Source organism: Podarcis filfolensis (genome assembly GCF_964270895.1).
Source record: "Podarcis filfolensis genome assembly, chromosome: 14".
NCBI classification, from domain to species: domain Eukaryota; kingdom Metazoa; phylum Chordata; class Lepidosauria; order Squamata; family Lacertidae; genus Podarcis; species Podarcis filfolensis.
The window spans coordinates 34,769,407-34,796,571 of record NC_139616.1 but is presented as its reverse complement, the minus strand read 5'-3'; the positions used below and the strand labels follow the sequence as shown (position 1 = coordinate 34,796,571).

At 46.9% G+C, this 27,165-nt stretch overlaps 2 protein-coding genes across 7 annotated transcripts in view; one reads left to right on the top strand and one right to left on the bottom strand.

Annotated features, from left to right (window-relative positions):
• The first annotated feature begins 1,957 nt into the window (after window positions 1–1,957).
• LOC310748928 (glucagon receptor-like) lies at window positions 1,958–26,952 on the top strand. 5 transcript variants are annotated; one of them, XM_083585254.1, is made up of 14 exons: window positions 1,958–2,074; window positions 9,929–10,061; window positions 12,440–12,536; window positions 15,622–15,729; window positions 17,539–17,660; window positions 17,946–18,052; window positions 19,086–19,242; window positions 22,072–22,231; window positions 23,204–23,264; window positions 23,526–23,595; window positions 24,483–24,571; window positions 24,666–24,804; window positions 25,054–25,095; window positions 25,608–26,952. In XM_083585254.1, exons 2-14 carry the CDS (start codon window positions 9,987–9,989, stop codon window positions 25,677–25,679), a joined length of 1,299 nt encoding a protein of 432 aa, XP_083441380.1. In that variant the 5' UTR covers window positions 1,958–2,074; window positions 9,929–9,986; the 3' UTR covers window positions 25,680–26,952. The 5 variants fall into 5 exon arrangements, with proteins under 5 accessions (XP_083441380.1, XP_083441378.1, XP_083441381.1 ...); XM_083585252.1 differs by having other exon boundaries at window positions 17,539–18,052; XM_083585253.1 differs by lacking the exon at window positions 1,958–2,074 and adding an exon at window positions 5,886–5,970 and having other exon boundaries at window positions 17,539–18,052.
• ANKS3 (ankyrin repeat and sterile alpha motif domain containing 3) overlaps window positions 20,709–27,165 on the bottom strand; it is a 28,893-nt gene continuing 22,436 nt past the window's right edge. The window contains exons 17-18 of one of the 2 annotated variants that reach the window (XR_014541410.1): window positions 21,349–21,473; window positions 20,709–20,805 (exon numbers count right to left, since the gene is read on the bottom strand). The gene's annotated coding sequence lies outside the window, so the exon portion shown is untranslated. Of the gene's footprint in view, window positions 21,474–27,165 lie in introns of both variants that reach the window. The other variant, XM_083585090.1, reaches the window with a different exon arrangement.

The window sequence follows — 27,165 nt, the reverse complement described above, 5'->3', positions numbered from 1 at the left end:
ATAAATTCATTCAAAATCAAATTAATGGCAACCATGGGGCTAAAGTTCTGTGAAGATTGCCAAAGGAGGGAGCCAGGCTGTGCCCTGGCCAAAGGCCTGGTGGAACAGCTCTGTCTTGCAGGCCCTGCGGAAAGATGTCAAGTCCCGCAGGGCCCTAGTCTCTTGTGACAGAGTGCTCCACCAGATCAGGGCCACAGCTGAAAAAGCCCTGGCTCTGCTTGAGGCCAGCCTAACCTTTCTGTGGCCCGGGACCTCCAAGATGTTTTTGTTTGAAGACTGTAAGGTCCTCCGTGGGGCATACCAGGAGAGGTGATCCCATAGGTACGAGATGCATCTGTTCTGAGCCCCAGTTACCCAGGAACTCTCCTTCTTGCCCAGCTGTAGGAAAAAGAGGCAGCAACATTTCTGATGTAATACTAACCCACATAACCAAGGGCATGCAAGCTTCCCATAAAAGAAGGCTGTTCTATAGGGCAAATGGCACACTGCCCCATCAACCTCAACCATGATTACTCCAAGCCCAAAAGCTTTCTTACTACAGACCTTCAAGAGGGTGGTTCTGGTTGTCTGCTTCCTCCATCTTAGCCTATTGCCCTTGCGGAAGACAGCAGGGAAGAAGATGGGGATGTGACTGGAATTAGTTGACTCTGCTCACTGTTGGCTCTCACTCCACCTGCAGGTGGTCTCCTTGCTTTCTCTCCACCCAGAAAGGGGTTATTGGGTTGTTGTTGTTTTTATTTTGATTATGTACTTTGTGGTTTTATAGTCTGATTTTATCCTGCGAACCGTCCTGAGACCTGTGGGTATAGGGCGGTATATAAATTCAATAAATAATAATAATAACCAGCCTGTCTGGGCACCAGCTGTCCCTGGGCACAACTGCTTAGAAAGCAACAAGGGGAGCTCAACCCCACTTTAAGTTGCTCATGTGTAAAGAGAGACATACCTAGGCACCGTTGCTCCCTTGGCAAGGAGATGTTGCGGCACCTCCAAAGCTGGGAAAGGCCATGGACCAGAAAACACAAAAACTGGCTTTTCTTCACCTTTCGTGCTCTGCCAGCGACTTACTCTGCAGCAATGGGGGTCTGCCCTGCTTCTCCTCCCCTCTTCCTCCTTTTCTTCCTCTTCCTTGGTCAGTTCATCTGCCTGGCTCTCTCCACTCACTGCTTTCCATTCTGCCTCATTCCTTTCTTCCTTCCTTTCCCGTCTTCCCGCAAGTCTTCCCTGCTCTCTCCATCTTTCTTCCCTCCAAGCCCCTGCTCTGCTTACACTTCGAATAGCTTTGCCAGCCAAATGGCCCATGCCAGCAACCAGATTTTTCCACCGAGGTGGCCTTGCCCGGCTGCTCAGAGCATGCACAGCCACTGCTACCTTCTTGGCTGGATGCAAGCAAGGGGCAGGCACATGGGGGTAGCTAGAATTTTTTGGGGGGGCAGGCCTTTTGTTAGGGGGAACAGAACCTCAGTTTCCTATGGATTTTTACTGAATTTTATTGATTGGGGGGCGGCTGCCCCTCCCTGCCCCCCCAGCTACGCCCATAGACAGGCAGGTAGGGGCTGGCTGAGGGCAGGCTGTGCTTGGTGGGGGCAGTGCTCCATTCACCCCAATAGACCGATCTCCACCGGTCTGGTGCAGAGGGATAGCCATGGGGCTGGTCTGCCCCCTCCTTGGCACGTCGTCTCTACCACTCTGGCAGCACGAAAGAGGGCGGGGGTGCGAGTTGGGGGCTTTACAGAAATACTCCTCCCTCTCCATTCCATTGACACTTTTCTCTCCACTCCGTCCGGGGAGCCACGAGCGGCGGAGAGGGAGGAGTCTGGCTGGAAGAGGCGAGGCGAGGCTCCTCCGTCGAGGGGACGGGACGCAGAAGCGCGCCGGAGAGGAGCAGGCGGCGTCCAGAGCAGCAGCAGCAGCAGCTACCCCTCCATCGGGGCGAGGAAGCCAAATCCAAGTCCAGCCTCTCCATCGGGCTGCGGGAGCCTGGAGGGAGCGCCCGACTGTCTGGATCCAGCGGCGGCGACGGCGGCGGAGAAAGAGGCTCCGAGCAAACGCCGAGGAGAAGTCGCCCGGCCAGGTGAGGCGCGCATCCGACGGAGGGGTGTGCCTGCTTCGCAAGCCGGGAGAGAGAAAGAGGCGGCGGAGAAGGGGATTGCGAAGGATTTCTCTGTATTCCTCGATGGATGAGTTCTCTCTCCCCGCTTGCGCCCCGGGAGCTCAAGGGCGCGCGCAAGGTTTGACCCCCCCCCGTCCCCTTTTCCAGCCCACAACAACCCCGAGAGGTAGGCTCGGCGTTATAAAGCACAGAGAGGGCACGGGGCGTTTTGTTTAAAGAGGAGAGTTTTGTTCCACTGATGAGATTTCTAAGAGAAAAAGATGAGATGTGGGGGCCGGGTAAGAGACTTGTCGTGGGGGTTGGGGAGAAGGCATGCAGGTTCCCCTTATTTATCTGTGTGTCGTCGTCCCCCCCCCCCCGCCGTGCCGCCCGTAGATCCTAAAAGATAGGAGGAAGACCACCTCTCGGGTGCTCAGGAGTTAATGTTGAGCGAGGGGAGGGCTCCCCAGCCTCGAAACGTGGTCGTCTTCACACGATCGTGGCTGGAAGGAAGGACCGTGGAAGAGGACCGGGGGCTGTGTGTGTGTTGAACGTCCATCTCCTTGCACCAGGGGTCAATGTCACCCCAGTTGTACTGATTATCAATTTCGGGGGTGGGGAGGGTGCTCCTATCGCGCAAGCCTACATGTTTACTCAGAAGCAAGCCCCATTCTGCTCAATAGGGCTTGCATCCACGTGAGCAGAGTACTGCAGCCTCCCCCGTAAGTTGCGAGGGGCACCTCGACCATCGTGGATCAGAGTTTGCTGCGGATGAAGCAGACAGGAAAAGCTCGACGTTGGTTTGAGCAATCTAGGAAGCTGCCTTAGACTGAGCCGGTCCATTTAGCTCAGTGGTGCCTACACTGATTGGCAGCAGCAGCCTCCAGAGTTTCAGGACTCCCCAGCCCTAACCGGAAGATGCATGCAGAGCAGATGCTCGACGGGGGAGCTACAGTCAGCCTTCAAGGTGCCACAGGCAACTGCTCCCTCACGCCTGGCATTTGCCAAAAGATTTTGTAATTTATTACACCATCCATTCCAGGCAGAATTATGTTAGTTTTGAGAGTCTGTATGTGCAGCTTCGTTGTGGTTGTGCTACCCAATGGCACACAGATGTTGCATACTTAGTAATATCGATCGCAGTAGCATTAATTTAATTGCTATTGAGCACATTCCCTGACTTGGGTGGCAGTCCTAAGCATATTAACCAGGGTGTAAGTCCTGGGTAAATTAATTTGGTGTAAACATGCCTAGGTGTGCACTGCAAATCCTGCTGAAAGCAATGGTAGAGGATGTAGGCTGTGGTCCTGTAGACCAGGGATGAGGAACTCTCCAGATGTTGTTGGCAAGCCCTGTGGGAGTTTGAGTCCAGCAGCATCTGCAAGGCCACAGGTTCCACACCCCTGCTGTAAACAACAAAATCTCATTAAACTTTGTGATATTTCCTTGTGAGTAATCCTGCATAGGATCAAGCTGTTTGTCATGGGTTTTACAGCGTGATCCTCTTCACTGAGGGATAGCTCAGTTTGTAGAGCATGAGACTCTTAATCTCAGGGTTGTGGGTTTCAGCCACAACCATTCTATGATTCTATGTTTATTCAGAAGCAAGCCCCACCAGGTTCACTCAGACTTAACTCCCAAGTAAATGGGAATGGGATTGCAGTTTAGCCATGATAATTTTTGCTGGATTATGTGCCCATCTCTTTTGGAAGCAAGCAGCCTATTATTATTATTATTATTATTATTATTATTATTCCTATATCTCATCTTTCCTTCAAGGAGCTCAAGATGGCATACATTCTTCTCTTCCTATTTTATCTTCACAACAACCCTGCGGGGTAGTTTAGGATGAAAGATAGCGGCTGGCCCAAGAGCATCCCGTGAGGTTCATGGCTGAGTGGAGATTGGAACCCTGGTCTCCTGGATCCTAGCCCAACCCTCTAACCACTACACCGTACTGTGTTTGGCAGACACACTTAACACATATGGCTATCCCTGACTATTTTGTGTCAGGGATGGGGAAGCTGGTACCTTCCAGAGGTTGCAGGGATCAGGGATGATGGGAGTTGTACTCCAACATCTGCAGGACCACAGGTTCCACTAGCTCAGGTTTACATCAACAGATGCCCTGTTCCTAAGAACTGTTGAGTTGTCAGATCCTGAGAAAGAGTGGTCAGAAAGGAGTGGATGGGGAGCACTGCCCAGGCCCCTCCCAAAATACTATGCCTCCGGTGCATGGCAACCACACACTCCTTTCTCTCTACCCATAGTTGTGGGGAAGAACCTCCACTTCTTAAGGAAGAGAGAAGAAACTGGTTCCCCTGGCCCTTTCCTTGTTGATGCTCTGTTTAACTCTAACAGAGGTACATTTCTATTACGCTTGCAGCCTCATTAAACGTTTCCGACATGCAGATCAGCCCCTGGCCATTTCTTCGCGGAATGCCACTGCAATGGAGTTCCAATTCCAGGAACCTGGAACAAGTACGGCTTTGTGCTGATGCTCTTTCAGTTTCTTCTTAGGTCACCCGTGGCTGCAAGTCCAGGGATGGTTTTGCTGGCAGGGCAGATGCCAGGTGCGTGAAGAGCCCCCACATTTGCCATGCCAAAGGTTCAAACTCCAGCATCTTGACAATGGCATATTTGGGGATGCTTTGACTTCAAGGCTTGTGCACGCATTAGCGGTTATGCTGGCCCCAACATGCTCCCAGTTGGGAGCCAAGGATGCACGATGTTAGCCACAATCCATCGGTATCTCTCAGCTTCTTGAGAAAAGCTCCTGTTCTCATGCTGAGCTTCCCAGGTAGACTACAGGGTGTGTGGGGACAATAGGTTTGATTACCTATTTCCTCCCGAGGTAGGAGACGTGACATAGCTAAGCCTGGCAGGACAGCTTACTCTATGGTATTAACCCCTTTGGGCATTAATTAGACTGGCTATGCCACAGGAACCTTCTTATTAATGATAACTGAAGCTGTGGATCTGGGAGCCTTTCTTTAGCCAAAGAGCAGGATGAAAATGCTTTAAAAAGAAATAAATAAGAAACTGAACAGGAGGGAAGAAGGATATTAAACTGGCAGTGCCCCAGCCCCTCAAACGGCCTGGCCTCGACTGCTGGGAACTGTAGCTAACCCCTCACATAGGTACAATTCCCAGTACCCTTAACAATCAAAAGTTCTCATTGTTATTTTTATTATTTAAGAATAAGCCACGTGCTTTAAATGTGTCGTGCAGATGTGCCCATAGTCTAGTAATACTGCAGTACTGCAGGTTCCCATCTCCTGCTCTGCAGTATTTTCTCCCTGTTATTTTCCTTACGATCTGGAGGCGGAACCAGCCATGAATGAATTGGGGTCCACTGCTTGTTTCTGGAGAACTGGCTTCCATTCACATGGTTCATTCACTGTTTAGAACTTGAGATTTCTTTATTTTTTTCCGAAAGGAGCAGTTGTAGCAGCAGCAGGATGTGTGGGGTTCCAGTAAGAGGGAAACTTGACTGGGAGAAAATGCAGGGCACTGGGCTTAGAGCATCTGCTCTGCCTCCAGAAGGTCCCAGGTTCAATCCCTATTGGAGCCGAAAGAGACCCCAGTCTTAAACCCAGGAGTATCCATCTGATACTAATCTAGATGGAGCAAGAGTCTGACTTGGCAGAAGGTAGATGGCAGACGTCTTTTGTACCTGTGTAGCCTGCTTGGTACACGCCAGCATGTCCTGCAGCTGTGGCCAGTGCAGTTTCTGCTATTTCTATCATATGAGTAAACAGATGGAGGCCGGTCCTGTCTGGGATCATCTGAGCACATGCTTGAAATGCCACTCAGAGCATCCTCCAGCTCAGGCTGCTCTCGCTGCTGCGTGTGAACTACTGACATTCTCCTAGCAGGTCAGTATCTGTTGAGCTGCGGATGCAAATCAGCCTATGTGGTGCTGTTACGCGATTATGCCTCTCCCGAGGGATTAGTTTTTATATAATGCTTCATGAGATTCCAGCAGGCGATAACTTCGGTTTGTGCTGCACAAGTGACACTGGAGCCAGAGATAATATACCCATCAAGACAAGATCTTTGCTTCTGTGTTGGGGCCGCAAGTGCTTTTTTGCTCCTTTCCTTTAATCCAGCAATTTTCAATTTCTGGAGGCTTGTTTTGATGTTACCTTTTAGGCATCTCTGTGCCGGTTTGCATTGTAAGTAGCTGTTTTGTGCCACGTTTAATTTTCATATTTAAATCCTATTTTAAATGTGTTTGCAAACCACCTGGACGACTTTGGGCTGTGTGCACATGAACGGCTTAAAATGCAGCGAGGTCATTATTTCCCTTCAATTCGGATTAAAGATGGTTTCAGGGGAAACACATCAAGATGCATTTTCCCTCCCTAAGAAATGACAGGATAGATATGGATTATAGCTAACTTGGTGTGTGCGCTGTTTTCTGATCTGGTGTGAGATCCTGGCACAGGATACTGAGCAAACAAGAGCATGTGCACAGTCTTGGTCGACAGGTCATAAGAGCAAGTTATTATTCATTGCATCTATTTGTGGCTTACTGCATAAAACAGGCATAGGCAAACTTGGCCCTCCAGATGTTTTGGGACTACAACCCCCATGATCCCTAGCTAACAGGACCAGTGGTCAGGGATGATGGGAACTGTAGTCCCAAAACATCTGGAGGGCTGAGTTTGCCTATGCCTGGCATAAAATGTCTCAAAGTGACTTACGATGATAAAGGTAAACACAATATGCAATTTAAAATACATCAAAAAGTTAGAAGTGTGTTATTGGCTGAAAGTGCTCATCCTGCAATAGCATAGAAAGGACAGATGCTACCCTATATCTAGAAAGATGGACACCAATACAGGCTAGGGTAGCATCATAACATATGGTCCCAACTAAAAGCTACACACCTGGGTGAACAAAAGCATCTTTACCTGGTGCCCTAAAGTGCTGGATACAGCAGTCATGCATGGTATGTGGATTGTTTGTTTTTTTTTTTTTAAATAATTTTTATTACGTTTCTTTTCATAATTTTGACAATTCAATACAATACAGAAAAACCCAAATACAAGAAACAATTTTTGATTTTTTTAACAAAAAAGAAAACCATTGGACTTCCCCACACCTTCCAGATCTGCGTTCTTTGTAGTAGCAATATCAGCAATTTGTTACCTTATTTCAAACCTTGTTGGAACTTTCCATTATTATGTACCCATATTCAGTATATTGTATCTTAACTTTGTTACCTTTTAAAATAAACATAAAATGTTTGATTCACATTGACTTCTTTTCTCATTTGTCATTAATTTTACCATTTGCTTAATCATATTTGCTAAAGCGTAACCTTTCCAAGAACATGCACTGTCTTAAAGTTCATACAGCTTATAGTATTTTTGCAAATAGTCTTTAAATTTTTTCCAATCCGCCTCGACTGATTCTTCATCCAAATCTCGGATTCTGCCGGTCATTTCAGCTAGTTCCATATAGTCCATCAACTGCGTCTGCCATTCCTCCAACGTGGGTAAATCTTGTGTCTTCCAATTCTTTGCGATGAGTATTCTTGCTGCTGTGGTAGCATACATAAACAAAGTTCTATCTTTCTTTGACACTTTCTGGTCTACCATGCCCAGCAGGAAGGCCTCTGGTTTCTTGGGAAAGGTATACTTAAATACCTTTTTCAGTTCATTGTAAATCATTTCCCAGAAGGCCTTCACTTTTGGGCAGGTCCACCAGAGATGAAAAAATGTCCCTTCTGCCTCCTTACATTTCCAACATTTGTTATCAGACAGGTGATATATCTTAGCTAGCTTGACTGGGGTCATGTACCACCGGTATAACATTTTCATAATATTTTCTTTCAGGGCACTACATGCCGTGAATTTTATCCCGTTGTTCCATAACCTTTCCCAGTCTTCAAACATAATGTTATGTCCGACATCCTGTGCCCATTTTATCATGGCAGATTTAACTGTCTCATCCTGTGTATTCCACTTAAGCAGCAAGTTGTACATTCTCGATAATACCTTAGTTTTTGGTTCTAACAATTCTGTCTCCAATTTCGATTTTTCCACTTGGAAGCCAACTTTTTTATCCAATTTAAAAACCTCTTGAATTTGAGCATAGTGTAACCAATCTCGCACCTTATTTTTTAGTTTATCCTTACTCTGCAGTTTCCAGTTGTCTCCAATTTTTTCGATTATTTCCCAATATTTCGGCCATGGTATGTGGATTGTTTGATCCCTGACCCCTGAACAGAGAAGAAATCGAGATAGGGTAGGATTGTCAGACATTTTGGGAAATGATTTACAATGAATTTAAGAAAATGTTTAAATGCTCTTTCCCCCAAAAAACCTGAAGCCTTCCTGCTAGGAATTATGGGTAATGGAATTCCCAAAAAGTTCAAGAGAATCTTTACGTATGTTACAGTTGCTGCCAGAATTTTAATTGCAAAAGGTTGGAAGGGAGAAACTATCCCATCCAAATCAGACTGGCAAAATCATTAAGAGAGTATGCACAATTTGTGAGAATATCAGCAAGGCTATGAGATGTTACAGATGAAAAATTTACCAGATATATAGAGAGAGTCTATGTAAAAGAACATTGTCAAAATATCAATCCATTGGCAGGTATCGACTGAGTTTCTGCGTGTGAATACGACAGTTTTGGAAAAACCAAAAACAAGTTATATAATAGGGAGAAAATAAAGTCAAATGTGTATCCAAGGAATCTAACTCGGGAACATAATGGGAAGATCGGAGGTCATGTTGAATTGAAGTATAGAATGAGGTACAAAACAAGCAGCAATCAAAGAACGAATGAATGTTTATCTTTATTTTGTTGTTATAATCTATTATTTCTGTTACGCAGTTTTGAAACCAATAAAGCATTAGAGAGAGAGGGAGTAGGATTGTGTATATAATGCAGGGTGTGGAACCTTTTCTGGTCCAAGGTCCACATTCCCTGCCAGGCAAGCTTCCCCAGGGCCACATGCCAGTGGTGGGCGGGGCTGGAGGCAAAAAGTGGGTGGAGCAACAGGCGTGACTTACCATTTTACCATTGGTTGCATTCCAGCCATGCAAAAAAACAGAGGTTTGCACCCCCCCCTTTATCCTCCATCTGTCCAGGCAAGCAAGAGGCGTCATCATAGTTTAGAACATATTCCACTCAGGCAAATCCACTCAAAGTGGTGTACTGCAGGGCCTGGGGAGAATCCCATGGGCCAGATACAGAAGCCCAGAGATTCCCAGCCCCAAATGGGACAGAAAAATAAGGAACATGAAGTTTGCCACTCCATACCCACCGGTCTGCTGCTGGCTCATTCCGCCTGCTCTTTTTCCACACTTGGGCAGAATCTCAGCTCACACACACACACACACACCGCTGCATGAGTGTGAGTCAGACCCATCTCTCCCTGCAGAGGAAGTGGGGCTTTCCATCTGTAGCTATCCTTGAGCAGATGTTAAATCCAAGGATCTTTGAGCTGAAAATCAAATACAAAAAAGTGGGACCTCCAGGTATAGTGTAATAATAATAATAATAATTGTAATGATTTAATTAGGTACTTAGGTTTGGTGCCTGCTGTTTGCTGTCGTCAAAACTTCTTGTTTTTCTGTCTGGATCTATTCCCCCGCTTCATGTTTAGTTATATCAGTAATGTTGTGGTTACATAAAAGGAAAGAAGTTTCAATCAGCAGGGAAATAGTAATGGGAAGAGGCAAGTGTTTCTGTAGCATTCTTTGAGACAGGATAGTTCATCCATCTTTGCTGACTGTCTGGAATATCCTCGAAAAAAGTTCTCCAAAAGTGTCTCTAAACCTGTTTTCCTGCCACGTTCTTCTCTCTTTCTCTCAGGGGCTTTGAAGGGACCATCTTTTGTCTGTGATCCCCGTGCCAAGGAGCAAAGCTAACTATGAGGGATGCACATTCTCCTTGGTCCATGACTAAATTGATTTGCCTCCCTTGGATGAGCCTGATCTTTCTGGAGGTAAGAGTTTCAAGCCAGCCAGCTCATCGTCTTTACTCACGCAGGCCTTGATGTTGGAGGGTACCTTTTGTCTCATGGACAGTGTCTTCCTGCTCAAAGCCAGGTGATGTGGGCTAGGTTTGGCAGTCTCCTAACATCATAGAATCATAGAATTGTAGAGTTGGAAGGGACCCTAAGGAATATGCAGCTGTCCCATACGGAGATCGAACCTGCAACCTTGGTGTTATCAGCACCACGCTCTAACCAACTGAGCTGTCTAGGCTGATAAGCATGGAGGCTGGGTGTTAAAGTCTCATAGTGGCAGAGGATGGCACCTAGTAGGTACAGGTAGATCTTGGCTCTGCTTGTGGTCCTTGGAGGTTGTGGTAAAAGAGCCAAGTTTCTAGTCCTCATTATTGCAAAAATATGAATGAAGACTGTGGGCAGTTTGTTGCGCCTCAGCATCAGGAGGAACATTGGCAGTCGTCTCATCCAACCTCCTGCTCAGTGCAGGAATCTGCAAACACAGCAGCCTGAACAGATGGCCAGCCAGCTTCTCAATACTCCAGCCAAGAAGAGCTCACGGCCTTCCCAAGGAACTCTGCTCCACTGCTGAGCAGCTCTTGCCGTTAGCAAGCTTCTTTTCATACTTAGCCAAAATATCATTTTGTGCCATTTCCACCCGCTGTCTCTAGTCCTGCTCTGTATCGAGGAACAGAGAACAAGCTGGTCACATTTGCACCATACACATGATGGAGAGCCAGTGTGCTGTAGTGGTTAAGAGCAGTAGTCTCGTAATCTGGTGAACTGGGTTCGAGTCTCCCTCCTCTACATGCAGCAGCTGGGTGCATAGTTGTCAACTTTTCCCTTTTCTTGCGAGGAATCCTATTTGGAATAAGGGAATTTCCCTTTAAAAAAGGGAAACGTTGACAGCTTTGGCTGGGTGACCTTGGGCTAGTCACCCTTCTCTGAAGTCTCTCGGCCTCACTCACGTCACAGAGTATTTGTTGTGGGGGAGGAAGGGAAAGGAGAATGTTAGCTGCTTTGAGACTCCTTCAGGTAGTGATAAAGCGGGATATCAAATCCAAAACCAAACATATGAAGCACTTTCATACTACTGTAATGGTTATAGTGTCCCCCTCCCTCCCAACGAACATTGGGAGCTGAAGTTTGTTAAGGAGTCTCATAAAAACTCTCAGCATCCTTAACAAACTACAGCTTCCCAGATTCTTTTGGGGGGAAGGCATGTTCTTCAAAAATGCTTTATCCACCTAAAGAAAAAGAATGGATTTTTCGTGGCAAGCAAATGCATTCAAAATTATGGGATGGACAAAAGACTGGCAGGGAAGTGTGTAATAAGCATGTAAGTCGGGATGAATGCTCAGTGGCATGTAACCTCCCCACAAACAAATCAGAAAGAAGGCTCAACGAAGACCAAATGCCATTTAACCTCTGTGTTAGCAAATTAGGACAGATGCTCAGCAAACAGGTGGTTTCAAGGGTCCCTTAGGTTGTCCCTTTAATTCTGTTCCTGTTATGTACTGAGCTGAATCCTAGAACAATAGGATCCAGAATGCAACAGTCTGATTGGTCCGCAGGAGCCACCCAATCGAGCTCCAGGTGGAAGTGAATCAGTGACCTGATTGGCCTGCAGGAGCAGCCAATCAGGCTTCTGGAGGAGGTGAATCCACAACCCGATTGGCCTACAGGAGCAGCCCGGAATTAGCCAATCACACGGGGCCCATTGTGTAAATAATGTATATATAGCTAGACGTTTTGGGGAAAGATTCATTCATTGCTACTATGAGCTGAATAAAGAGCATGAAATTCCCACTCGACTCTGAGTATATTTCAGTTCCCTTTCCCTGAGATTTTACCTCTTTCCCTAGAGGTCCGAAGGGGCAAAGGTCTTGCAATTCCAGACTAAGTACTTGCAACCCTGCTGAGTATCTACCAGAAAGCATAGTAGTGTATCTCTCTTGGGAGATGTTTCCAGTTGCAGGGTGGGAACATGCCTCCCTTCCCCTGGATAGAAGGCGTAGATAAGAGGGAAATGGTGCATTGTGCAGGACCACCAAAAAACAACAGTGCAAGAGGTCCAGTGAATGGATTTGGGACTCCTGACCCTCCCTTGCAATGTAGTGAGTCCACCCACGCCAGTAGAGAGCACAGTGTGGTACTGAGTGCACAGTGCAGCTTTCTGAGACTTTTGTCTAATGCAAAACTGCAAGTTTCTAGTCCTCACTGTGTTCAGTCAGCAGGTGCAGATGGACTCTGGTGGCCCCATGGAGGAGGTGCTATGCTGTCCTGGGCCATTCTCATGCTATCTGCCTAGGAGTAAAGGTGGCCTTTAGCAGTGCCTTTGCCCTGAATCTCAGCAGAGTGTTTTATTTTTGCAGGGCTGCAGCCCAAAAGTTCTGGAGAAGACATTTGAACAATGGATGAGGTATAAAGATGAGTGCTTGAAGAAGATAGCAAGTGATCCTTACCCTTCAGGTAAGGAGCCGTTTCCTTTGTGGCTGATTTTAAAGTGGCAATTGCGCTAGGAAAATCTGCACCTCTTTATTTATTTCAGATATTTACATATTGCTTCTCAGGCAAACCTCACAAAGCAGTTTGCATAAAAATATTAGAGCAATACTTGTTCTTAGATACTCCACCTTCCTCCTACAGAAGCCCAGAGCCTGTGGATAGCTCAGTTGGTAGAGCATTAGACTCTTAATCTCACGGCCATGGGTTTGAGCCCCATGTTGGGAAAAAGATTCCTACGTTGCTAAGGGATTGGACTAGAGAAGAATGGTGCAGAAGAGGAAATCCTGAAAAGTGATAGGCTTCTACTATTCCTGCACGTGGTCTGAAGGCAGGAGACTCAGCCGCCTTGCTGAAGTGAGGTCAATGAGACTGCTTTAAACCCCCTTTGAGCCTTCAAAGGGGCCTCTAAGGATCACAGGGCATCATCACCTTGTATGAAGTCAGACACATTGGTCCATCTAGTTCAGTATTTGTCTACAGCTCTCCAGGTCTTCAAATAAGATGACATTCACTGCTGTATCTGGAGTTGTTGGGGATTGAACCTGGGACCTTCTGCATGCAAGTCAAATGCTCTACCACTGAGCTATGGCTTTATCCTCTTCAAGTTGCATGATAGAAGAAATGCACTAGAAAATGCAGCAAAAATGGTGAATGGTGAATAAATGGTGAATAAAACAGGGACTCTGAGTGGGCTTTACCTGACCACCACTGGGTGAAAAATGATATTCAAGTTCACAATTTCTTTGGAGACACCTATTATTTATACCTTATGCACTAATTTATTAGCCAGTTTACGGTACAAATATTTCATATCATTTTTTGTTGTTGTTGCTAAATATCACATTGGTTCATATCAGGTATACCCTGAGATGTATTTTCCCTGCACTGATTGGTTGGGGCCACCTACTTTCTCCCCCTCTCTTTTCTTTCCTCCAATCACAGGTAGGCCTGCCAAAAAGGCTAACTTTACATCCCTATACATGCCTACTCAGAAGTAAGTCCCTTGGAGTTCAATGGGACTTAATCCCAGGTAAGTGTATAGGATTGCAGCTTAACGTCTGCATTACCATGGGTGCCATTGAACATACCAAGTCTTACTTCCGAGTAAACATGCATGGAATTGCACAGCATAGCTGCAATTCTATACACACCCTTGTCTAGCAGTGAGGTCCATTGAAATGGGTGGGACTGACTTCTAAGTAGATGTGCTGCAAATTATTTTAACTGGGCACCTGCTATAAAGGTGGCACATGAACTGTTTCCTGCCCTAGCAGGCTTTGTATTTCTCTCCCACCTTCCTGTGCGCTCTATCTCTCTCTGTCTATACCTCCCTCCATCAGTCAGTTGTAACTCCAACCTAATACTCTAGTCTGCAATGGACAAAAGAGTCTCCAAACATCCCATAGGAATTCCTGGGATGTCAGTCCCAGAAGGGGTGCCCATTTTCACTCAAAGCAGTGAAAATGGACAGGATATTTTTATTCTAGCAAAAGAAAGGGACTTACCTAAGTGCAGTGCTCAGGGTGGATTCTTGTTCTCTCAGTATAAGGAATCCAGTGAAACTCCCCCCTCCCGGCACCCCAGTTCCCAGCAGGCACCTTCCTTGCAATGCTAAATGCAAAGTCAAAAGCCCGCTGAAGAACAGATGCATCCTTTAAGCACCCTGATTTTGATTACAGCAAGGGTAAGGGTGTGTGTATGTAGGGAAGAGGTCTGGAGATTCTATTTAACTGCTTTTATAGATGTTGCTCCTGCTGGGAAGCTGATTTTTGCAGAGTGAACCAATTTCTATTAAGGCTCTCATCCAAAAGGAGTGGAAGGGACCTGCTGAGTTGCCTTCCTGTGAAGAGGGGGATGACTTCACAGGATGGAACCATTCAAACCACCAGCTAAGTATTGTTTAAGAATGGGGAGAGGGAGTAAATGTATGGAATACTTTACTTCCACCCCCACCCCACCCTTTTTTTTTTAAGGAGCAGCAATATATAGAATTAAAATGTGCTGATTTCATGTAACGTTAAGAAAGCTGCCTCGAGGGAGTGGCACTTGCTTCTTTCCTCCCCTTTGCATTTTGCAGGGCTATGCGCTTACGATCTGATTTCTGAAAAATGGGTGTGTAAATGCTTTTGCTGAGTTGTGTTAACACTTAATTTGTGGAACTTGCTGCTGTGACAGACGGGGACTGCCACGCTGAAATGGCTTTGAAAAGAGGGTTAGACAAATCCGCAAACTGGAATAGGTCCATCAGTTGCTGTTAGTTTGGAGACAGTGTGCTGTATATGAACTTCAAACTCATTCTCCGAATGAGGATTCTTGCATAGCCAGAATGGCCCTATCCACACAAGAAAAGGAGGTACCAAGAGGCTCAGGCAGTAAGACAAAAACATTTATGGGGGGGGGGGAATCCTGAATGCTGATGGCCCAGTGAATATTGTCAGAGGTGTAGTGGCCATGGACTATGGGAAAGGAAGGGGGATGTCAAAGACCTGTTATGATCTCTGCAGCAGGGTCACTGTCTCTAGAGTCCCAGAGCCACACAAACAGCATGAAAGGGGAGCTTTTTAGCCAATGAGAAGGTGTCTTCTGACCCTTTGTGCTGATTGCAGCCAATCCGATTTAAAGGAGGTAAGTCAGTGTCAGAGGATTGGCTCCCAGGGTCACTGTGGAGAAGGCACCAAGGAAGAACACCAAGGAGTCGTTCTGCATGCTCCAAATTTAGGGACTTAGGAACACTGAAAAAACACAAGGGGTCCTTTAGCTTCAGGAGAATGATGTACAAGTTGTGTTATGTACAATGGAACTCCATGTTGTCAGTGGAGATTGTGGCTGAGAATTGGTCTAGAAAAGCCTAAGGAGGCTTGGGCAAGGGTCAAACTGGGGTTGTCCCAGGACCAGTTCTCTTTGCTGAGTTAACTCAGAAGTGACAGCCACAGATATACTGAAGATGCGGAAGGCATTTTACATTGTGTTCTGGGATGCTGTGCTGAATATATTGGACCCCCTTCTATGTTTTGCCCTTCCCAACCCGACTTGCTTTTGCCTCTCTCAGGGCTGTTTTGCAATCGGACATTTGACATGTATGCATGCTGGCCAGATGGGAGTCCCGGGACCATCGTCAATGTCTCCTGCCCTTTTTATTTGCCCTGGTATGAGAAAGGTAAGGCTGTTTCTTGGTGGGTTCTTTTGGAGAGTATCTGCAAGGCATTCCAGGGAGCTTGAGGCTTAGATTCACTAAAATTCTTTTACACTCCATCTACCACTTTCTCTCCCATCTCCCCAAAAATGTGTGCAGGTTTCCATGCTGGGATTTCTCAACTTGTCCTGCAAATCCCTATTTTCTCTTCCTTTTATCCAACTTCTCAAATCCTGTTGACTAGGTCAACTTTGGCTTGTTGACTAAGCCATATTCTTGACTCCTGTTGGCAAAGTTTGCACTGTCTTTTACCTCCACAGGACACCAACCAATAAATCAGGGGCCTTCAAGATGTTCTGGTCTATAGCTTTAATCAGTCCAATGTCCACAGTCAGAGATTATAGGAGTTATGTTCCAGAACGTTTGGATGACGCAAGGTTGCCTCTTTGTTCCATAAATCAAAGCAGGCATCATTTTGCATCAACTGTAAATCAAGCAGGAAATTGGGAAGAGTCGCTGTCCTTGGTGCTGATGTTTCAGATTAAACCCATTTTGTAGCATCCTGCTGCTGTTGAAAACATTGCTGCGGTTCTCATTTTCACCTTTGTAATGGCTAGTTACAACTTGTCCTGCGTCCTGACATCACTATAATCTGAAGGCAGCCCTGTTTAGGGAAGCTTTTAATATTTGATGAAGTATTGTATTTTAATATTTTGCTGGAAGCCACCTAGAGTGGCTGGGGAAACCCAACCAGATGGACAGGGTATGAATGAATGAATGAATGAATGAATAATATTAGGTTTTTTCTCCACCCACACCAACAACTGCTAGTGATAATGGAGTAGAGAAACAGCCACACTGTCAGGACCAGATAATAATAGTAATAATAATAATAATAATAACAACAACAACAACAACAATTTTTATTTATACCCCGCCCTCCCCAGCCAAGGCAGGGCTCAGGGCGGCTAACAAGCAATAATAAAAACAAGTTGAATGAATACAACTTAAAAACAAGATTAAAATACAATTAAAATATTGAAACATTAAAATATTAAAATGCAGCCTCATCACAGGAGGAGAAAGGAAAAAGAAAAAAGAAAGAGGGGGGAGGGAATCAAATTGGCTCCAAGCCAAAGGCCAGGCAGAACAACTCTGTCTTACAGGCCCTGCGGAAAGAAATCATATCCTGCAGGGCCCTGGTCTCATGAGGCAGAGCGTTCCACCAGGCCGGAGCCAGTGTTGAAAAGGCCCTGGCTCTGGTTGAAGCCAATCTAACTTCCTTAGGGCCTGGGACCACTAGGGTGTTGTTATTTATGGACCTTGAGGCTCTCCGTGGGGCATACCGGGAGAAGCGGTCCCGTAGGTACGAGGGTCCTAGGCCGTGATAAGTTGAACTAGATGTTACAAAATGCACAAGGGGAGCTCTGACACTGGGCTGTCCTTTTCGACAGTAGCCCTATGACCTCTGAATATATAAATGATAGTGTCTGACTCACTGTGCTGGGGTGGTTGGAGCCCAGCTCTCCCTCTGGGTCCTACTGCTTGGCCCTATTGTTATAATCCCTCAGAGGATTGGAGTCTCCCTTCCTCCCTGCAGCTTAGCTCGTGCCTTCAACAAACACACAAAACATAACTGGCTGTGCATAGCCGGTTACATTTTGTGTGTTTGTTGAATGTATGTTACATAATGTTAGGTTTGATGTTGTTTTGCAGCTTAGCTCATGCCAGCAAGTCTTGCTTTCAGTGGATGTATGTTCTGCACAGTGATGCTAAGCGTTGACATTTCCAAACATGTCAGTCTGACAATGTCTGGCCTTTTTTTACTCGCAGTTAAACATGGTACGGTGAGCCGCAAGTGTGGGCCTGATGGCCACTGGGCGATGCTGAATGGGACAGAGCTCTGGAGGGACCATTCCCAGTGCAAGGAAGAGGTGGATGGCAACACTGGAGAGGTGAGAAGGGGAGTCTGCTGGGATTTGCTGGCCCTCCGTGAAGCTCATAATGACACGTCATTTGCTTCTAAACATGGCAAGCCTGGCTGGCAGTGTTTGAGGGCCTTCCTGCTTGTTCTGCTGAATGGGGCCCGGATCTCTGCCCCAAAGGCCTACCCTGATGGCGCCACTGTCCCTGCCCTCCGATGCTCCCAGTTGCATCTTCCCCAATGGGCTGGATGCATCCGGAAAAGGGTGGAAATGGGCTGCCTTGGCTTGTCTGATGGGGCCTCCTCTCCTGTACAGGAATCATCCTACCGCCTGATGGTCAGCTTCAAGGTCCTCTACACCGTGGGCTACTCCCTCTCTCTGCTGGCCCTGGTCTTGGCTCTGCTCATCCTTACAGTCTTCAGGTACTGCATCCCAGCTCAGAGCGAAAGACCCTGTGGGATGGTGACGGACGCCTTTGCCTCTCACTTTCTCTCTCAAGTGTGCAGTCTGTTCTGTACAGGTTCAGGAGGTGTGCAAGGAAGAGAGAGAGAAGAGAAATCCACAGCATTTGGCTGCTATAATTTTGGATAGGCACATGGCGACCCCTTCAACATACACAGGACTGTGTCCAGCAATGTCTGTGATCACAGGAAGCTGCTTTTCTACTGGGTCCATCTAGCCCAGGGGTAGGCAACATAAGGCCTGTGGGCCGGATGTGGCCCAATCGCCTTCTAAATCCGGCCCACAGACAGTCCAGGAATCGGCATGTTTTTACATGAATAGAATGTGTCCTTGTATTTAAAATGCATCTCTGGTTTATTTGTGGGGCCTGCCTGATGTTTTTACATGAGTAGAATGTGTCCTTTTATTTAAAATGCATCTCTGGGTTATTTGTGGGGCATAGGAATTCTTTCATTTCCCCCCCCAAATATAGTCTGGCCTACCACATGGTCTGAGGGACGGTGGACCGGCCCACAGCTGAAAAAGGTTTCTGACCACTGATCTAGCCTATGACTAAGATATGTAGGAAGCATTTTGCATTGAGACAGACCACTCCATGCAGCTTGATACTGTCAACACCAAGGCATGGGGGAACCTCTGGCCCACGAGCCATATTAGGTTCAACAGGGACCTGCTGGGATTGGATGTGCCAGGGAGTTTCTGATCAGGAGCTTACAAGTCTTGCTTTGGGCAGGGATCTTCTTTGGCAGCCTGGCTTGAGTTGAGCCCCTGCATGACGATCTCCAGCAAGGGAGGGCCCACCACCCCTCTAGGCAATTGGTTCCACTCCTGAGCTGCTCTGACCGTCAATAGGTTTTACACCAGCTTCATTGGAAGGCTTGTGTTTTTAAAGCATTTATAGAGTGGTGCGGAGCTACTGGGTCACCAGTAAGTGGACAGCATCCCACCTTGCCCACATTGGGTACCCAGTGCAATGTCCTTTTCACTCCCCAGGAAGCTTCGCTGCACCCGGAACTACATCCATGCAAACCTCTTCGCCTCCTTTGGGCTACGGGCCATCTCTGTGATCGTGAAGGATGCATTGCTGGAGCAGATGTGGAGAAGGGAGACGTTCCAGGTGTCCGACTGGGAGGCCTTGCTGAGCCATGAGGCAAGTATGAACCTAAAGAAACCAGCACTATTGCACTCAACTCCAATGGCAGATTTTGCATCTCCTGAGCAATTTGCTCATTTGGGCTTAACGTTTGATTTGATTACAGTGGTACCTCAGATTAAGAACTTAATTCGTTCTGGAGGGCTGTTCTTAACCTGAAACTGTTCTTAACCTGAAGCACTACTTTAGCTAATGGGGCCTCCCGCTGCCACTGCACAATTTCTGTTCTCATCCTGAAGCAAAGTTCTTAACCTGAGGTACTATTTCTGGTTTAGCGGAGTCTGTAACCTGAAGCGTCTGTAGCCTGAAGCGTCTGTAACCCGAGGTACCACTGTATTTGATTTCTTTTTTCTTTCCCCCCTATATTTTTTATTAACATTTCTGTTTTACATTTTAGAATATTCATTTAAACAACCTTAAAATACCAATAACTCCCCTTCTTCTCTTTCCATGGTTCATTTTGCATAACATAAATCCCTGCATATTTTATATAAACTAAACCATTCAATATTCCATGACTACATCCATCAAAACTTACACCGTTGAATTTATCTTAACACTGTCCACGTTTTCAAATAAACACAATTTCCCTCCATATATTCAATAAACATTTCCCAATCTTCTTTAAACGTATGTGTCAGAGCCGCCCGAGGTCCCAGCTCACAAAGGACCAACGCTGCTTCGTTGTTAAGTACAAAAGTCTTTATTGAAGTTCAGTTTCACTTCCAGAGCCGCAGCGTGCAGCTCTACGTCTCAACTCTCAGACCGCTGATGCTCCGTCTGAGTCTCCTCCCCCCAGACACCAATTTAAGACTCTAGCTTTACTCCACCTCTTCCTCTGTTCTTTCCGCCTCTGGTTCCGCCTGTCCGTTGGGGTCTCGCCCTTTCTAGACTCTTCTGACGCTGAATCCCCTGAGCCTTCCCCCTCCCTCCGGCGGGCTTTAGGAGCTGGTTCCCCATCCGGGTCTCCTGCTGTCCCCCGCGCCTGTACATTTGAACTTGGCGCGCGCGCCCAGCCAGCAGTTTTCCTCCTGACCTTTTCACTGCTGCTGTCACTGCTTCCCCCTCTGGGGGGGCTAGCTGCAACTGACCTCCCCTCCGTTGGAGGCGTGGTCAGCCCTGACTCACTTTCTCTCCCCACTGGAGGAGACGCTGGCCCTGACACATGTGACTCTTCCCCCCCACTACGCTCTGGTGGGGAAACTGGTCCTGATCCCCCGCTGCTGCTTTGGGGTTCCCCGCTGGCTCCTTGTTTCTGGTGCGTCCCCCCTGGGACCCCCCTTGCCCTGACCATCGGCGCCCCCTTCTGGGAATCTTCTGATTCGCTGGAGAAGCTCATGGAATCTCTCGGGCCACTGTCATACTCCCCTACGCTGCCCTCGGATTCTTCCCCTTCGCTCTCCATTTCCTCTCTCCCCTGTGCTCCTGCTCCTGAGCCCCTGACAGTATGTTCTTCTTGTTTTCTTATTCTATATGTTAGGTTTGCAAGCTGAGCATATTCCACCAGTTTACATTGCCATTCTTCTTTAGTTGGGACTTCGCTCATTTTCCATTTTTGGGCTAACAAAACACGAGCTGCATTAGTGGCATACATAAATAACCTTTCTTGACACTTGGGAATTTCCATCTGAATTATCCCCAACAAAAAGGACTCTGGGTTTTCCCCCCTAATTCATTTATTAAAAATATCTCTGAGTGGTGTACAAAAAAACTGTAACAGACAACTCAAAACAAAATATTACAAAAAAATGCACAGTTACATATAAAAATGTTGCATTAATCCAAAGTTGCTAATGTATAAAAATCATAATCAATTCATTTTCCTTCTGATAAACCCTCCTGTTCAGCTTCCGGGTTCCCATGAAGGGTTCAAACAAACTCTCAGCTCACCCACAAAAGTCTCCCAATGAGACGACTTCCTGGAAACAGCAGGTATCACCCTAGTCTCTCACTCTAGACTTGCCTTTTATGGGCTTGGCATGTTGCTTCTACAGGCTACCCAAAGCTGTGTCCCATTCAGCTGTACTCTCCACACCCAGTTCCAGGTACAGCAGGTTTGCTGAGTTTCCCAGGAGGTCCAAAGGATGGGAAGAAGGTCCTCACCTCTGCTCACAGCTCTTTCTTCACCCTCTGTCCTCTCCTCTTCCCTCCAGTCAGGGAAGACAGTATGGAGCTCAGCATCTTGGGAACCTTTGCTGAAAACCTCTCCATGTAAAGTGCTTGGGGTGCTGGGGGAAAAAAATGTAGCCCCATCTTTTTTAACCGTGCCCCACTTAAGATAGCTGGACAGTGAGGCTGAAATTCCCACCAGCCCCTGACTGCAGGGCCAGTGGTCAAGGATGATGGATATTCTAGTCCAACAACATAGGAAGCCATGTGATACTGAGTCAGACTATTGGTCCATCTAGCTCAGTATTGTCTACACTGACAGACAGCCCCTCTCCAGCACTTTCAGCCAGGGGACCCTCCTAGTCCTTCCTGGAAATGCCAGAGATTGAACCTGGACCTTCTGAATGCAAGGCAGATGTTCTGTTGCTGCTGAGTTAAGCCCCCTTCCTAGTTGGCTTTTTAAGTAGGTGCTTTAAATGGTTCTAATTTTTATTGATGTATCTTTTGAAAACTTAATTTTATTTTTTAAAAAACCAAGCTGTAAACGGGTATAATAATCATTGAAACAAGAACAGCAAAAATTAAAATGACAAAAATAACTGGAATAACGATGATGATTGAAATGCCAACAATATGTGTATTACTGTATTATTTCCATGTTTTTCATAAGTGCTGGAAAGTGTTCTTATTAGACATTGATTGGCTCTCTTATTCTAGGCTGCGATTGGTTGTCGAGTGGCTCAAGTCGTGATGCAGTACTGTATTCTGGCCAATCATTATTGGTTTCTTGCGGAGGCGGTCTACCTGTACAAGCTTCTGATTGGAGCTGTGTTTTCAGAGAAGAATTACTACACTCTGTACCTGTACTTGGGCTGGGGTAAGGAAGAATTGGGCTGGGAAGCACTTGCTAATACTGGGGCCAGTGCATACAATACATTGTTAAGCACACTTCGTTTTATTTTAAGGAAAAGCCGTCCAGGACCTATAATCTTGCTCAAAGCTAGCATTAGTTGGCTTTCCCTACCATGGGATCTGGCTCCCCCTACTGTTGAGCTCCCTGCCTTTTGCCCTACCAGTCCCACACGGAACAGTCTACAGTTCTTATCCCCAGCTTCAATCTATCTTCTTTTCATCCATTGTGATTTTTTTGGGGGAGGGGACAATTCTGAATCTTGAGAATTGAACTTAAGCAAAGGACACTATTTTATACACAGTGCTAATTTTGGAACTCCAGCTGCAGCAATTGCATTACCTGGGCAATTTGCCCATTTGGGCTCAACGGCTGAGTCAAGATAGGGAATAGGAAGCTCAGCATCTTGGCTATTGATGAACCTTTGCTGGGCTGAAGACCCCTTGATGTACGGTGCTTGATTTGGGATGCTGAAGAAGGGATAATAATAATAATAATAATAATAATAATAATAATAATAATAATAATAATTTATACCCCGCCCATCTGGCTGGGTTTCCCCAGCCACTCTGGGCGGCTTCCAACAGAATATTAAAATACAATAGTCTATTAAACATTAAAAGCTTCCCTAAAGGGCTGCCTTCAGATGTCTTCTAAAAGTCTGGTAGTTGTTGTTCACTTTGACATCTGGTGGGAGGGCATTCCACAGGGCAGGTGCCACTACCGAGAAGGCTCTCTGCCTGGTTCCCTGTAACTTGGCTTCTTGCAGAGAGGGAACTGCCAGAAGGCCCTCGGCACTGGACCTCAGTGTCCGGGCAGAACCATGGGGGTGGAGACAGTGCCTTTTAACCCAGAAATGCAGTGGGGTGGACCTAGCTTGCTTCTCGACTTCCAGTAAGTGTTTGGTTTTTTCCAGAGCTTTTGCTGTGTGACTTGCAGGAACCCCCGTGGCTTTTGTGGTGCCGTGGATGGCTGCCAAGTACCTGAAGGAGAATGCAGAGTGAGTGTGGTGGTGCTGGGATGGGGAATTTGGGCTGATTGGCACAGGGAGGGATTTTATGTTATACAGTCAAATGGGGGGGGGGGGGAAGGATGCAGGTCAATGACTGAACAAGGTGACATGTCTCCCACAGTCTTCTGTGGCTTCTCAGTGGAGCTGGCGGAGCAGCCCTGCTTGCCATCTTTCCCACAGAGCTGTTTCCCTGCCTGTTCCATTAACCCCTCTGGAATAATGCTGTTCTCCTCCCTGTTTGTGCTGCAGGTGCTGGGCATTGAACGAGAACATGAATTACTGGTGGATTATTCGCATCCCTATTTTGCTAGCATCTGTGGTAAGTGTCGGGATCTTCGCTGCGACCGACCTGATAAAGCTCATTTCCCTCCGGAATCACCCCCCAACGAATAATTAACAACCTGAGCCTTTGATGAGGCCTCAGGCACATTCCCATTCAGCAGAGTTTCCAAAGCAGCAGAGGTGATGAGATTTATGGCTACATGCTATGCTTTATTAGTAAGCTATGCAGAGAGCAAAGAAAAATACATCCTCTCTCTGTGAGAGCAGAGAGCAACTGAACAAAGGAACAGGAAACCACTAGCGTCACATCCATCTCCCTTCTCCCATGAGACTTCCAACAGTTTGGAAGGTCTCTGGAATGTAAACGGAGTCCTGTGACTCCAAGCAGCTGCTCAGTGGCAAACAGAAACTAACAGTAAGTGCCTTCCCCTTGTTCCTCTTGCCTAGCTTGAGATGGGGCGAGAGGGGGAGGACAGTGCCTTTCTGGTGGTGGTGGTGGTGGTGGTAAGGAGTCTGGCTGGCTTTTGGTACTCAGGAAGAGCAACACCTTTGCCAGCCGTGTCAAAGCAGTATAGCTTGGCAATATGTTGTGTCTCTCACCCCCCATTCAAATACTACACAGGAAGCTGCCTTATACCAAGTCAGACTAGCTCAGTACTGTCTACTCTGACTGGCAGCAACTCTCCCAAGGTTTCAGGCTGGCGTCTCTCCTAGTGATGTCAAGGATTGAACCTGGGACCTTCTGCATGCAAAGCAGATGCTCTACCCCCTGAGCTATGGCTCTTCCCTAAAATCTACAGGGGGAAGAAAGAACATGGCACAGTCTTCCCAGCTGCAATGTCTTATCTTCTTGCTAGCATCTTTTTGTGAGCAAGGGGCTTGTTGCTTCCAAGCTTTGATTAACTCACCACTGTGTCTTCCCAGATCAACCTGCTGATCTTCATGCAGATCCTCAAAGTGATCCTGGCCAAGCTGCGAGCCAATCAGAAGGGCTATGCAGACTACAAACTGCGGTGAGTTTGTCCGCCAGGTAAACCCCAAAGAAAAGCCCGAGTCCTGAACTCAGGAACTTAAGTTTCATCTCCTGCATGGTGTTGTCCCTTCCAGGCTGGCCAAAGCCACCCTCACCCTTGTCCCTCTCTTTGGGATCCATGAAGTAGTCTTCATTTTTGTCACAGACGAGCAAACTACAGGAGTGCTGCGCTACATCAAAGTCTTCTTCACTCTCTTCCTCAACTCCTTTCAGGTGAGTTTGGGAGCACCTGGCTTGGATCACCTGCTTTCTGACATGGTTGCTTACTTGTTTCCTGACCACCACCACCCCCATTTCCTGCTTCCATCCTAAAGGGGAAAGTTTGTTGGAGAATGTATGTGGCAGCAGTGTGCAGAAATAAATTGTCTGGCAAAAGCCATCAGGCTTTGGCCCTGTTTTCCAACAGGTTTCTGTTTGCTATTGCAAACTCATGCTTCCTTCTCTCTCTCTCATCTACTGCAGGGATTCCTGGTTGCTGTCTTGTATTGCTTTGCAAATAAGGAGGTAAGCAATGTCCCCACCACCCACCCTGGCTGAGATGATCCAGTCATTCTTGGGCATGCAATCTTATACAGCTCATACTAATCCCTGATCAGTCTTACCTATTGGAGCCTCTGATTGGCAGATGAGGACTTGTTGCTGCTGACATCACCAAGAGATGTCTGGTTGGTGCTGACTGGGCCTTTTTGGTGGTGGTTCCCTGGTTGTGAAATGCCCTCCCTGGTGAGGTGTGCTTGACTCCCATCATTATTAGCTTTCCGGAAGGAATTTGAAAACATTCCTGTTTACCCAAGCATACTTGGTGGCTGAAGAATACTGATTCTGGCAACCCCAAGATCACTGGATGGAAGGATGTTTTGAATCGCAGTTGCTTTTAACTGAAACAGCTTTTAGATGTTTTTAATTGTTACTGTTTTGGGAATATTTTATTCCGTTTTAGAAGGTTTTTGCTTAGTTTCTCAGTTGTATATCTGGCCTGATTCAGGAGGCTGTTCTTATGCTTTCTTTTCATCCAGGTGAAATCCGAAATGAAGAAGAGGTGGCAGCTTTGGAAACTGGACCACCCTGCCCTCTGCTGCACCCAGTAAGAGGAAATTGGGGACGCCAAGAGCTCCTTAAGACAGCGATTGATGCTCTGTCCTATGATGCTGCACCTGGCATTCTCAGATGGCCACAGAGTGCTTGGGGCAATGGTGGTGGTGATGGTCACAGCTTTGCTGGAGGACCACAGGCAACGTTCTGAAAAAGGGGGCAGAGGTTATTTCTACCAGTTGGGCAAAACATAGAAGTTGACATTGCTGGCTTACAGCACCCAGATGATGATAAACCAGCCATGAAAGGGCATTAGGAAGTGCCAAAGAGCCTGATGGAGGGTGTGCATAACGCTGCAGAAGGAATCCTGAAGCTCCAGGAATTAGCGAGGGATGTGTGCGTGTCTAGCTCTATGGTACAGCATCTGCTTTGAATGGAGAAGGTCCAGGTTCAATCCCCAGGATCTCCAGATAGGGCAGGATGAGACCCCATTGGAAATCTTGGAGAGCCACTGCCCAGCCAGAGTAGGCAATACCAGATGAAGAAATGGTTTGACTTGGGATAAGGGAGCTTCCTGTGTTCCACGTCTCAAAACCAACTCAGGATTCAGCTTTGGTAGGATGGCAGTCCATCCTAGGAGATCACCAAGGGCCTTAATACTGTCCTCTACCACCTGTTCCCATTGTTCAGCATCTGCTATCTACCTTCAAGCTTTTCATAGAGGTATATTCTGTACCAGAGAAAAGAAGTCCTCCTCTCTCAACTATGAAGGCTACAGGCTTCTAGGCCAAGATCAAGATAGCCTTGCAGACACAGGCACTGAGATCCCTCTTCAGTTTTGTTTCTGAAGATGCCAGAGCAAGAAACCCATTGAGGACTCCTTCAGGGGACGTCATAGCTCTGTAGCCCAGGCATTGGCCAGCCTGACTCAGTGTGGGAACTCTGCAACTCTCTCCTCAGCTATGACTGAGCCCAGTGGTTTGGCTCCAAAGAGGACATTTCTGGGGAGTCAAGAGGATTGTGCTTCGCTCAGCTTCTGCATGAGGTCCCTGTGCTCATTAAAAAGCACAAGCTGTTCACTTTGCAAGGCGCACTGTTAACATTGGGAGAATTCAGAGTACTTTCCCTGTACACCCTGACCTTCTCGGGCTTCACGCAACCAGCAGTGGACGCACTTTGCATCTCAAACAACTCCTCCTGCCTCTTTTCCCCTTTGGGCAGCTCTGAAGGTTTTCTTTGGCTGCCCAGTGCGTGCGGGACGATGGTCATTCTTCATATACTACCATCTATCCATATATGACACTTTGCAAATAACAGGTCCATGGCTCCAGGGGGTGATGCAAGGGAACAACATGGGAAAGGGAGAATTTACAGGCATGGGAAGAATATGCAATTATTTCAAGTTGGCTTTGTTACAGGGCAGAGCGACTGGCGGTGGGAGGAGGAGGAAATGATGACTCTCCTAAGGGAGGTTGCCTGAAAATGCCTCTCTCCCACCAAAGGGAAAAGGCCGAGTCATTTTGGGTAGAGGGGTACGGTTGA

Coding starts and splice junctions, on each gene's coding strand:
- LOC310748928 (XM_083585252.1), top strand. CDS start 9,987: ATGAGGGATGCACATTCTCCTTGGTCCATGACTAAATTGATTTGCCTC. Junction 12,537..15,621: donor AAGTGATCCTTACCCTTCAG/GTAAGGAGCCGT, acceptor TGCCTCTCTCAG/GGCTGTTTTGCAATCGGACA. Junction 24,805..25,053: donor TCTTCCTCAACTCCTTTCAG/GTGAGTTTGGGA, acceptor CATCTACTGCAG/GGATTCCTGGTTGCTGTCTT.